General features: G+C 41.4%; 1 protein-coding gene across 3 annotated transcripts; it reads left to right on the top strand.

The window, feature by feature from the left end:
• Positions 1 to 697: 697 nt before the first annotated feature.
• Positions 698 to 12,066, top strand: LOC121309111 (CD209 antigen-like protein E). Of its 3 annotated transcripts, none has more exons than XM_041241995.1 (10): positions 698 to 1,047; positions 3,698 to 3,797; positions 4,580 to 4,702; positions 5,736 to 5,798; positions 7,539 to 7,613; positions 8,421 to 8,474; positions 8,583 to 8,654; positions 9,454 to 9,608; positions 10,209 to 10,321; positions 11,251 to 12,066. In XM_041241995.1, the coding sequence occupies exons 2-10, from the start codon at positions 3,746 to 3,748 to the stop codon at positions 11,393 to 11,395; spliced, it is 852 nt and encodes a 283-aa protein (XP_041097929.1). In that variant the 5' UTR covers positions 698 to 1,047; positions 3,698 to 3,745; the 3' UTR covers positions 11,396 to 12,066. The 3 variants fall into 3 exon arrangements, with proteins under 3 accessions (XP_041097929.1, XP_041097928.1, XP_041097930.1); XM_041241994.1 differs by having other exon boundaries at positions 3,684 to 3,797; XM_041241996.1 differs by lacking the exon at positions 8,583 to 8,654 and having other exon boundaries at positions 3,684 to 3,797.
• The last annotated feature ends 314 nt before the right edge of the window (positions 12,067 to 12,380 follow it).

Below are 12,380 nucleotides of genomic sequence, written 5' to 3'. Positions count from 1 at the left end.
AACCGGCCTGTCTGCACTTCCACTGCCGGGTTGCACATCCTCAGGGGGTTAAAGCAGCAGGGTTGAGCTACGAGCATGCGCACTCCCAGTCCTCTGTTTGTATCAGCGCCATCATAAATATGTTATGGGATTGAAAAAGCAGCTCCCTGTACCGGCATACTCTCCGAGCAGCCCCCCTCTGTGCATGCAGAGAAAGAGGAAAGGATGCTCTTATACTCTCCGAGCAGCCCCCCTCTGTGCATGCAGAGAAAGAGGAAAGGAGGCTCTTATACTCTCCGAGCAGCCCCCCTCTGTGCATGCAGAGAAAGAGGAAAGGAGGCTCTTATACTCTCCGAGCAGCCCCCCTCTGTGCATGCAGAGCAGAGAAAGAGGAAAGGAGGCTCTTATACTCTCCGAGCAGCCCCCCTCTGTGCATGCAGAGCAGAGAAAGAGGAAAGGAGGCTCTTATACTCTCCGAGCAGCCCCCCTCTGTGCATGAGCAGAGAAAGAGGAAAGGAGGCTCTTATACTCTCCGAGCAGCCCCCCTCTGTGCTGGAGCAGAGAAAGAGGAAAGGAGGCTCTTATACTCTCCGAGCAGCCTCCCTCTGTGCTGGAGCAGAGATAGAGAAAGGGAGGCTCTTATACTCTCTGAACAGCCTCCCTCTGTGCTGGAGCAGAGATAGAGAAAGGGAGGCTCTTATACTACCAGCTTGCACATGTAGTTTTCTTTTTCTTTTTCTTTGTTATTTATTTTTTTAAATTATTATTTTTTAAAACTTCAGGAAATGGTTCAGGACAGGTGCATCTTCAAATAGCAGACACGGTAAACAGCGGCAGCAATAGGAAACCACAAACTGAAACCCCCAAAAATATGCTATTAGTCTGAATGTGCTAAAGAAGAGCCTTCCTCCCTCCTCCCCTATACTAGACATGCCTCTCTCTGGAAGAACAGTGCGGAGTATCACCGTAATCTAGAATCTAGCCAGAGTGTTCTCATTCTACCCAGAGGACAGCTCAGCTTTACAGCAAACACCCAACCTGGGAAAGAACTCGCTGCTTCAAACTGGGGTACTGACACAACCTTTTCTTTTGTGTTGTTAACATGTTAAATTATATATCTCGAATAGACGCATGAGCCCATCAGCAGAATATGCGTCAGCAATTCAATTAACCTTATCTATTACATTAGATTTAACATAAGATACTTATGTATTAAAATGTACTGCGCATACAGTATCGCAGAGGTGGTTAGCCTGTACCATAGTTTAGACTTCTATATATTATGTATAATAATCAAATAAAAGCAGATAAAAGTTTCACGCAAAAAAAAGTTTTTGCTCAAAAGAGCCAACTTCCCAACATTCCAGTGTTTTTAACACGCCTGTGTCAAGAGAAAGCGTGTTTGAAAACAAACAGGTGCTTATAAGCTTTTGATGCCATGGTAATAGAAATATAATTTAAAATTTTATATATATATATATATATATATATATATATATATATATATATATATATATATATATATATACACACACACACACACACACTATAACAATACTATATATTTAATTACTAAATGAAGGACTAAATATATATTTGAATTTAAATCACATTAGCTTGCGAGAAGAAAAAAAAAGTCTGAATTCAATATAAAAAGCTGATATAAACCAAATCTTTGAGAATTCATTTCTCTTTGTTTCAAATACGTAGATGTTATGCACGAGCAGACCTCATGCGAGATTCAGTATTGATATTTTTATTTAAAGCCGGCCATGATGTGTCGAGATTTACTGACCTCTAATTTGCACAGTGGGAAAGGGGCAAGGAAAAAGGTGCACATCTTCAAAAAAACTTCATCAAACTCCCCTATTTGTCTAGTTTTTGCTCAGTACTGTTATACACAAGATTCAGCTTTTAATACAATACCAGATTAATTAGATACGTTTTAATTGGTTATTTGTGTTGGTTATGCATTCATTAAATTATAAATATAATAAAGTTAATATCAACAAAGTACCTTCAGTCAGATGAAAAAAATAAATATTGAAGCTACTGCTTTCATTGTCTGCCTGGTATTTTTTAAATCCTAATTTACAATATATTTTTTTAATGAAATGCGTTTGGGGTGAAATGCTGTAAGAGTGATTTGCTGATTTGGCGCTGACTCTTGAATTCTAGATCAAAGCGCTGCTTTCGATACTGTGGAGCACTCCGTTTTATTGAATGGTCTTGAAGGCTCAGGCGGTGCTATCTTGGTTCAGGTCTTATCTTTCCAGTAGGTTTGAGTTCATCTCGTTGGGGAGGTTGAAATCAGCACTGTCCGCGCTGTTCCACAGGACTCTCTTTAGTTCCCTTGTTATTTTCGATATAAAATAGGTGCCATTATCCACAGACATGGGGAGAACTTGCATTGTTACGCTGGTGAGTCTCAGCTATATTCGTTTTTTAAAGACAGGAAAGGCTGTTCTAGTTCTACGAACTAGCATTTTATCTTTTATTCTAAAACTTCTTTTTTTTTTTCTGTGTTCGACTGTTTTTTAATTTAATGGTTTATTGTTATTTGTGTGGGTGTGTGTGTGAAGCGCTTTGGGATCCTTGTGATTAAAGGCGCTGTAGAAATGCGAGTCGTTGTGGTTGTATTAATACAATTGCATATTTATTCTTAAGATATGTGATTCTCTGCATTTCAAAAGAAACTGTCAAGGTTAAAGTTTGTTAAAAGTAATTTTACAAATCCATCAAATAATGATAAGAATTTAATTAAATTCTACTAAAGAAGTCACCATTAAAATAACTTAAAATAGTAAAAATAATATATATATATATATATATATATATATATATATATATATATATATATATATATATATATATATATATATATATATATATATATATATATATATATATATATATATTGTTTTCTTTACATTTTCTGGTTTCTTTGTGAGTCATTTCTATAACCATGCACCCAAATGACTTTTATTTCACTATCACCAACTATCACCAAGCGCGCTGTCTTCTTCGCAAACACCAGACCAAAGTGCCCCCTTTTTAACTTTTAATACCTTTCATTTATTTATTTATTTATTTATTTGCCCCAACCTAGGTGTCACACAAGCGCTCAGGACAACAAGACCAATTCACAAAACTACCGGGACTGTTTTAAAGAATGATTTGCTAAAGACTATTCTAAAGCCCATTTTGATTCAATCGAGTTTGCAGTGCATGAAACCCTTTTCAGTGTTACATTTATCAAAGCAGAGTTTAATCTAAACGTCTATTAACACTCTTTAAAAAACACTCCTTTAAAAAAAAAAGATTCCTTACAAGTCCTGCAGTATGTGTCTTAAGCAGGTTAAAATAGACTAAGAAACAACGTTGCACGTTTTATAACTTCTCGACTGAAAATTCCAGTTGGAAAGCTGGTACCAGAAAGAGTCTTTACTGGTTTCCAACACAGCTGGTATTTTATATAAATCCCAGCACTGGTTTCCACCATGTTGTAGGCAACACTCCTCTGCATTTGACAATGAACTTAACTGATTTTCATTCCTTTTTTTATTGAACCCTCATAGGCAGTATTACGATCTCCTGAAACAGTATGGCCAGTTGGAAACCAGTACAGCTTTCAGCTTTGACTGGGGTAAACTGGTCGTTTGAACATCTGCTGCTTTGCCTCTCAGTTTTCAAATGTTCTCCAGTTGTCTTCTTGTAGTGCCTGCTAACAAAACACAGCCGCTGTCTGTTCGGTGATTCTGTAAGGATGGCAGATGGGTTTGGTACAATTTCACCCTATGAGCAGAGCTGCAGCACAGGTGAGCTTAAAGGAGCCTTGAATTTTAAAATAATATTTCCTTACCGCAATTCGCAATTTGCACAAGTTCATATTGTTTGAGTTTTTTTTTTTTTTTTTTGTACATTTACTGTAACCTTACCGGTTTGTGTTTTAGCATCAAGTGCTGGTCCTATTTCCTGTACCACAGGAAGTGAGCTTATGGTGACGGGATAAACGGGAAGAACCTGTTTGAATGTTTATATGCTAATGAAGGGGAAGGAAGTGGTTTTAAACCTGCCAAGGGCTGAGCAATGCTTATAAAACCATTTTGTACTTTAATTAGTGCGCGAAATCCTTGATTTCTTTATTTGTCTGACTTTGATTCAGAATATATATCCCAACAGTGTCTTAAAATATGAATACATAAACTTCTGCTTTACCTGCTGCCTAATGATTACCTACAACTTTCAGAAACCCAATCCTATTATTATTATTATTATTATTATTATTATTATTATTATTATTATTATTATTAGTAGTAGTAGTTTAGAGCTTTTTAACATAAAAAATGCTAATATAATTGTTAATATTTTGTATGCAATTAACATGTGCACACAATGCCGCCATGCAACCCTTATTTAAGTATCTCTATGGCGGCACTATAGTTTTTCATTCAGACTTGGGAGCCTTGCAAATGACTTGAGATTAAATAATACACAAAAATGTTGATATTGTGTTGATGTGGTATAGTCTGGTTCTGTAGCAATACCAGATCTGTTGGTGCTGTATCACCACCACAACACTGATCTGCCATGTGTTCAGCTTACAGGCCTGTCCTGGCCACCGAGGACCCCGCGCAGAGCCGTCCGTCTCGTTGCCTGTCCTGGACGCTTCTGCTCCTGTTAGTGGTCGATGTTTGCCTGCTGATATCTGCGCTGGTCTGCCGTGAGTGATGTAACAAAGGCTGTGAAGCCCTGTCAAATAGCTGTCAAAGCATTTGTCTTTGAACCTCTCATTAAGGTTCTTTAAGCATTTCTAAATGAGGCAGTGTTTAGTGTTCAGTCATTATGGGTAACAATCAAAAAGCAGATTTAGTTACATTTGATCAGGCTGTACTGATAAGGTGAAAAACCCCATCACTTGTAAATAGTGCTTTTTTGTGATTTATTTTGTGTTAATGCTTTATAACAGTTCATTTTCGTGTGAATGCAGCTGGTCAGGTCAATTTAACCTGGCCCTCTGTGCTGCAGTTAGTTCAGTTCTGGACTCCAGAGAGAAGCTGGCAACCTGTGTGCTCTCCTGCTCTGCTACAGAGAGCGATGGTGTTAGAAGCTTGCTAGGTTACGTTTGTGCTGGTGTGGTTAAACGTGTTTTAATTCATTTAATAAAAATGTGCAGCCCCATCCTCTGACTCCTGCTCCAGTGTTCCGGCACTGGCTACCGTTCTGCCTTCATCACGCTCGGACAGACCCTCACATCTACCCTGATAAGACCCAGCTGGATTCTATTAGAATATTTTTACAGCACTGCTGGGAATCCCTCTGATGATGCAATCCAGCGGGATTCCCCAGTGTTGTAAAGGGTTCCAGTGAAACCATCCTGGAGTGTTTGCAGTAGCACTTATCTCTTACTTGTGTGTTTATTTCAAAATGTGCACTTTTACTAGTTTACTGTCAACTTGGCTCAACAGTATCAAATTGGTGAATTATTGCACATATAGCAGCATTGCACAGTTCAATGACGGATGATACAGCAACACACTGTAACTGCCTCTATAAAAGTCTCCCAAAGTAAAAACACAGCAAAGTGCAGTGAAGCCTTGGTAAGCACTGTAAAGTACAGACAGGTATGGTAAAGCGCATTACTAGACATGGCAAACCGTGGTAAACTATAGTAAATGCATTGTATAACCATGGGAAAAGACACACTGTTACTACAGCAGCTTAAGGCACAGTAACACACTGCTTTTCAATTCCAGTTTCGGGGCTTACTGGTGAGCAATTGGACCTGGAAAAAAAAATCTCTGACCTGACAAATACAGGTAAGCCATCTCATAAAAGAGACCATAGTAAAAGAACATCAAACAGAGTCATAAAGCACAGTGAAAGCATAGTAAAGCATGGGGAAGCATTGCAAAGCACAGAGAGGTGAGGTAAAGCATAGGGAAGCATTGCAAAGCACAGAAACGTCTGTTAATGCATAGAGAAGTATTGCAAAGCACAGAGAGGTATGGTAAAGCATAGGAAAGCATTGTAAAACACATAAATGTATGGTAAAGCATAGGAAAGCATTGTAAAACACAGAGAGGTGAGGTAAAGCATAGGGAAGCATTGTAAAACACAGAGAGGTCTGGTAAAGCATAGGGAAGCATTGTAAAACACAGAGAGGTCTTGTAAAGCATAGGGAAGCATTGTAAAACACAGAGAGGTCTTGTAAAGCATAGGGAAGCATTGTAAAACACAGAGAGGTCTTGTAAAGCATAGGGAAGCATTGTAAAACACAGAGAGGTCTTGTAAAGCATATTAATAGTTTCAAGTTGAGACAGCTTCCATAGGAAACAGTTTTGGATGTTACTTCTAGGCAGGTCCCATCTTATAAACCCGCAGTCCCTTTGCTGGGGTTTTACACAGCAGCACCCAGCAGCACCCAGCAGCACCCAGCAGCACCCAGCAGCACCCAGCAGCACACAGCAGCACCCAGCAGCACACAGCAGCACCCAGCAGCACACAGCAGCACCCAGCAGCACACAGCAGCACCCAGCAGCACACAGCAGCACCCAGCAGCACACAGCAGCACACAGCAGCACACAGCAGCACACAGCAGCACCCAGCAGCACACAGCAGCACACAGCAGCACACAGCAGCACCCAGCAGCACACAGCAGCACACAGCAGCACACAGCAGCACACAGCAGCACACAGCAGCACACACAGCAGCACACAGCAGCACACAGCAGCACACAGCAGCACCCAGCAGCACACAGCAGCACACAGCAGCACCCAGCAGCACCCAGCAGCACACAGCAGCACCCAGCAGCACACAGCAGCACCCAGCAACACACAGCAACACACAGCAGCACCCAGCAGCACACAGCAGCACCCAGCAGCTGAACGCTGAGATTAAAGGGAGGAAGAGTGGAACAGGCAGTGCTGTGAGATGCACTGTCGTTACGGATTGAGTCTCCTGCCAGTGAGATGAGAGGATGTTAGAAGCTCTAAACCACAAATACAGACGAGTCTGGATCTTTTGATGTAGGCTGTTACTGTAAAACAGGAAATACATGCATTTATTAATCTGATTAACTTTCTCAGAGCAACACTACAGAATATCCACGTGGAGGGCGTCTCTCTAAAACTGAGGGAACACAAAGTCACTTTTTTCATGAACAGTGGCTTGAATGCTGGTTCCAGGAGACCTAGTTTGAGGCAACTTTGCTGTCTCAAACCCCAAGTGTCCCTGATGTGCCTCACAGTGGTCTGAAACCTATTCTCCTTAAGAGATGCCATTTCAAACTGTGAGAAATAATGTCTCTTAAAATAACAGAATTCTGTCCTATGTTCTAAGCAGGGGAGATCAACCCATCAATGGTTCATGTGTTAGAACTCAACCAAACCCTTAACCATGATTGGTTGATTTCTCAATAGGGGATTTATAATGCTCTGCAGGCAGGTTTGATGTGTGGAATAAGAAAGAACTGAGGAGGTCTGCTTGTGAAGCTCTTGAGACCCCCAGGTGAGGCTCAGCCCCCTTGCCTTTGCAAATGAATCCTGTTTGTTTTGTAGCTGAAGCCAGTTACAGCAAGGCAACAGAGCATCACAATGAAACCAGAACGAGACTGAGAGCAGTGGACTCTAACAGTAAGTGCCTCTCGACAAGCAAACTGTAACCAGATCGATACCTTATTCATTCTCACTCTCGCTGTCTCTCTTTCAAGTTCAAGTTCCAGTTCAAATATTTTATTGGCATGACATGTTGAACAAGTACTGCCAAAGATACAACTCTAACGTGTTAGAGATCACAAAACTACAGACATTAAATAAACAATTATATTTGTGAGTCAGGCTCGACTGCTGTGTGTCTCTGGCACTGTGGCAGGATGCTACAAACTCTGCAGCTATTACTGCTCCCTCTCTAAGAACTGTAGTTTCTCTCTCTCTCTCTCTCTCTCTCTCTCTCTCTCTCTCTCTCTCTCTCTCTCTCTCTCTCTCTCTCATTTTGGCTTCCACCGCCTTCAGATAGGATGGTAGAAAGAGCCAGGAAGACTGAGGCTGTAGTTTCAGTTTGAAAGCTGCACAGTGACTTACAGACGAATGCTCTGAGAACACTGAGACACTGACAGTTCTGAGGTGGAGTTCCAATCCTAAAAGGATGCATCGTCTTCCATGGGGAAATGAAGCCTCAAGCCTGCGAATCAAGAGCTTTTCCATTACATTTCTCATATATATATATAATTTATTCTCTTCTGCAGAAAATCATTTGCTGCATGTCCTCTAAGAGTATTGCTGCAACAACAATCTTATATTTTATTCCATCGGGCGCTGCTGTGTATTATGCATCAGTCCTATTTAAAGAATTTAAGCTTATAGCATTGATTTGTGTTTTCTGTGCTATTAACTAACTGTGCAATTGAACTAACACAGCTATCCTATGTTTATACCTCTCAGTTTCGTTTTGCACGGAAGCTGTAATCAACGTTTCAAATTCGTTGAGCGACTCTGGTGAGTAATAATTTCCAAGCTGACCAAATTCCTGAAAAATAAATTGTGACGCAGTGCAGTGTTCTTTTTGTGTGTACATTGCAATAACTCCTGTATATTATTCCACAGGCTTGCAGAACGCTATAGAGTTATATAAGATGTATATAAGAGACTTCTGTTCCAAGAAAGCCAGTGAAAAAGGTAAGATCAGGGAACTGAACCCTCGTTCTGTTTTTGAGCCAGGATTGTATTAAACTGCATTACCTAGTGTATGTGCTACTAGAAGTTCAGTATACCAATAAAAAACCGCAATTTGTTAAATGACTTGTTTAAGAAAATTAAGTATTTTAGTGGCGTTCCGGTACCCTCAGATTTAGGACTACCCCACTGTGTTGCCCCTATATTAACACAATGGTTGAGCTGCAGTGCAGAGGGAATAAAGAGCCCTCTACTGACTGGGTGTAACCTTGCTTCCGAGACCTGACTAGTGCAGACTCCAACTTCAAATGAGTTGCTGATTGGCGCAGTACAAAGGAGCTACAGCTATGGCTAAAAGTTTGCATCTCCCTATAGAATGAACTAATGTTGCTTCATGAAGTCGAATGAAACCTGCTGAATCGTGATACTCCAACATATTGAATTACACACCACTTTGTAGTTTTCCATATACTTCACGCACAAGTGACAAAAATAAAAACGGGACATTTCAAAATCTAACATGAAGTACTACTGTACTACTGTTATGGTTTACGGTAGACTTTTATAATATCACCTTGTAGTTTCTTTGATTGCATGATGTTAAATGAAAGATCTAAGTTAAGTTAATATAGCTTTTTTAAAAAAAAAATATGTTTCGTAGCTGTAGAGTCTGCATAATGTTGCATGCTGTATACTGTAACTATATCGCACCTTTCTGTGCGTGCAGTAGACATGGTTCGGAAACTCTCTAGTTACCCAGTAGTTTAGTAGTAGTTGTAATTTATTTTTGTATTATTGGCAGCCTATACCTGCCTCCCATGTCCTCTGGGCTGGCAGCAAACTGGGAGGCGCTGCTACGTGTTTTCTGATCAGCAAAAAACCTGGATGGACTCCCAGTTGTTCTGTCAGTCAAAGCAAGCAGATCTGCTCATCATCAACAACGCAGAGGAACAGCAGGTAACCTCTGAACCGTCATCCTTTCAACAGCGTCCTGCCATGACTTCCACGTGCTCTCAACTCTGTCAGACAGGAGGGAAGTTGTGGTTCGTTGTTTACATCACCAGCGCTTGAGAACTGCGAGCCACAATGGGCTTTGAGATTGTGCTACTCTTTGCAGAGGCAGTAGGAGGGTATACTACACCACAGAGCGTTCCTTTTGTTTTTAGAGTGAATCGGGGATCAGTGCCTCAGTCCCATTCTAACTCATCTGCTGAGCACAGAATTGACGTGAAAGCTTTGCTTTTAATGGATAACTTGTGGTCCCCCATTGCCTTGTGGATTTGCTTCTCTTGTGTTCCTGGTCGTTGTCTATTGAGGTCTGTGGAGACTGGATTAACTGCTGCCTCAGGATACTGGTTTAAGTGTCATAGTGGTGGAAACATTAGCCGTTTTACACCTCGACCGTGGAGTTTGCTAACTAGTTACAATTGTGCATCCACTCGAAAGATTACCTTGTAACCTCAAAGCGCCCTATAGTTGTCACTTTAATAAATACAGTATGCTTGGACTTTCACAGCATTCGTTCAGAAATAACATTCTTTTTCTATACGTTTCCAGGCGATAATCAGTAAGAAGCATTCGTCTCGTTACTACTGGATTGGACTCAGTGACAGGGTCAAGGAAGGTGACTTCAGATGGGTGGACAACACAAGCATCAGCACCACAGAGCAGTAAGTCAGAAGAGAAAAGAATCGAAACTCTTGCTTCATAGGAAAACAATGTCTGACGCTCTGAGGGGCGATTCAAACTCTAACACTTTTAATTGTGGCGCTACTACCTTTACAACAAACAAAATATACTTTGATGGCTTTGGGGAATTATATTCTGCTAATATTTCATACAATACCAGTTATCTTTATCACAGTTGTTTATTCTGACATTTGCCACTAATTAAAAAGGAACCCTAATGAGGTCCATAAGTTCCCCTGGTAAAAGCACGGCTGCATGGTGTGCAGGGGGAGTCGTACAGTCAGGGGAGCGCAGGGGTCCCCGAGGGTCTCCTGGTAAAAGCACGGCTGCATGGTGTGCAGGGGGAGTCGTACAGTCAGGGGAGAGCAGGGGTCCACGATGGTCTCCTGGTAAAGGCATGGCTACATGGTGTGCAGGGGGAGTCATACAGTCAGGGGAGAGCAGGGGTTCCTGAGGGTCTACTGGTAAAGGCATGGCTGCATGGTGTGCAGGGGGAGTCATACAGTCAGGGGAGAGCAGGGGTTCCTGAGGGTCTCCTGGTAAAGGCACGGCTGCATGGTATGCAGGGGGAGTCGTACAGTCAGGGGAGAGCAGGGGTTCCCGAGGGTCTCCTGGTAAAGGCATGGCTGCATGGTGTGCATGGGGAGTCATACAGTCTAGGGAGCGCAGGTTCGTGTCCTGGAAAAATCAACGGTCTTCACTGAGGATTCCAGAGGGAGCATGAGGGAGTCAAAACCATCTCCTTATAGCACTATCCCAGGGACAGCTCCAGAGCACAGCACCACAGTGACAAGAGAGCCATAAACTAGGGTTCAGCCTTTCAATTTAACACACACACATCGAGCATCACTGGAGAAGTTTGAAGTTAGGGCTCATTCACAGCTTTGACTTCCTTTTTTCTACAATGTAGGTTTTGGAGAAAAAATCAACCAGATGACTACAACAATGAAGATTGCATCCATTTATCCTATGATGGGTTGTGGAATGATATTTCATGTGATACACAATTTTATTTCATTTGTGAAAAGGAATCTAGAATGATCTTTTTTCTGTGAAATGGCTTTGTTTGTAGATCAAGAATACAATATGCTACTGAGTTTTATTGTTTTGGTGTTTTTTTTTTTTTTTTCTTTCTCAAAAACGAGAGGCCAGTTACATGCTCTTCAGAAGGTGCTAAAGTTATTAGGTACCTGAAGGCAGTAACAGCAGAGTTATAGCGTTGTACAGTAGAGCCTCAGCGTTACAAGCAACAAACTGAAAAGGTTAACCAACTGAAATAGCAAGCACTGGGAAACACAGATGTGTTACACTTTTAATTGAAAAAAAAAACACCCACCTGACGGCAGTATCATCCTCAGCAACGGGACTATGCTGCCTGTACTGTATCCTTGTAGTATTCTCCAAATCGAGGGCGTAGATAGCAGGTGAACACATGTATTAATACCAATGCAAAGTCATTTTCAGAGCTACTGGCATTTCAGGCTGACAAACAACCTCCATTCCCAATGTGATGGAACTCAGAGGTTCTGCTGTGTTTGAAATATCTGAGTTTTAAAACAAGCAAAGATTTTCAATGCAAAAGCAAAGGACCAGTGATTATAATGTTACTAGTCCTAATAAGAGGTGACGTGCACCTTAAAACCGTGCTTATTGCATAATTTTTCTTTTATTTCATTGCATATTTTATTTGATTTTGGGGCACAAAATGTGTTTTCTGTTTGGTGTTCTTTTTCTTCTTCTTGCCAATAAAAGATTTAAAAAAAAAAAAAAAGGTTTTCCTTGTTTTTTTTTGTTTTTTTCTGGGGGGGTAGATAAAGGGAGCTCCCTCCAGTCCAGGGCAGACTTGAGGCATGGAGACTGAACTGCTCCCCTCCATCACCTCCTTAAGGGAAAGGGTGCTCCCTCCAGTCCAGAGCAGGCTTGAGAGATAGAGACTGAACTGCTCCCCTCCCTCACCCCTCTAAGAGAAAGGGTGCTCCCTCCAGTCCAGGGCAGGCTTGAGGCATGGAGACTGAACTGCTCCCTCCCTCTCTCACCCCC

Source organism: Polyodon spathula, unplaced genomic scaffold (genome assembly GCF_017654505.1).
Source record: "Polyodon spathula isolate WHYD16114869_AA unplaced genomic scaffold, ASM1765450v1 scaffolds_876, whole genome shotgun sequence".
Classification (NCBI taxonomy): domain Eukaryota; kingdom Metazoa; phylum Chordata; class Actinopteri; order Acipenseriformes; family Polyodontidae; genus Polyodon; species Polyodon spathula.
The sequence above is the reverse complement of the archived record's forward strand: the minus strand, read 5'-3'. Positions and strand labels throughout refer to the sequence as shown.

Coding starts and splice junctions, on each gene's coding strand:
- LOC121309111 (XM_041241995.1), top strand. CDS start 3,746: ATGGCAGATGGGTTTGGTACAATTTCACCCTATGAGCAGAGCTGCAGC. Junction 3,798..4,579: donor TGAGCAGAGCTGCAGCACAG/GTGAGCTTAAAG, acceptor CCATGTGTTCAG/CTTACAGGCCTGTCCTGGCC. Junction 5,799..7,538: donor CTCTGACCTGACAAATACAG/GTAAGCCATCTC, acceptor TTTGTTTTGTAG/CTGAAGCCAGTTACAGCAAG.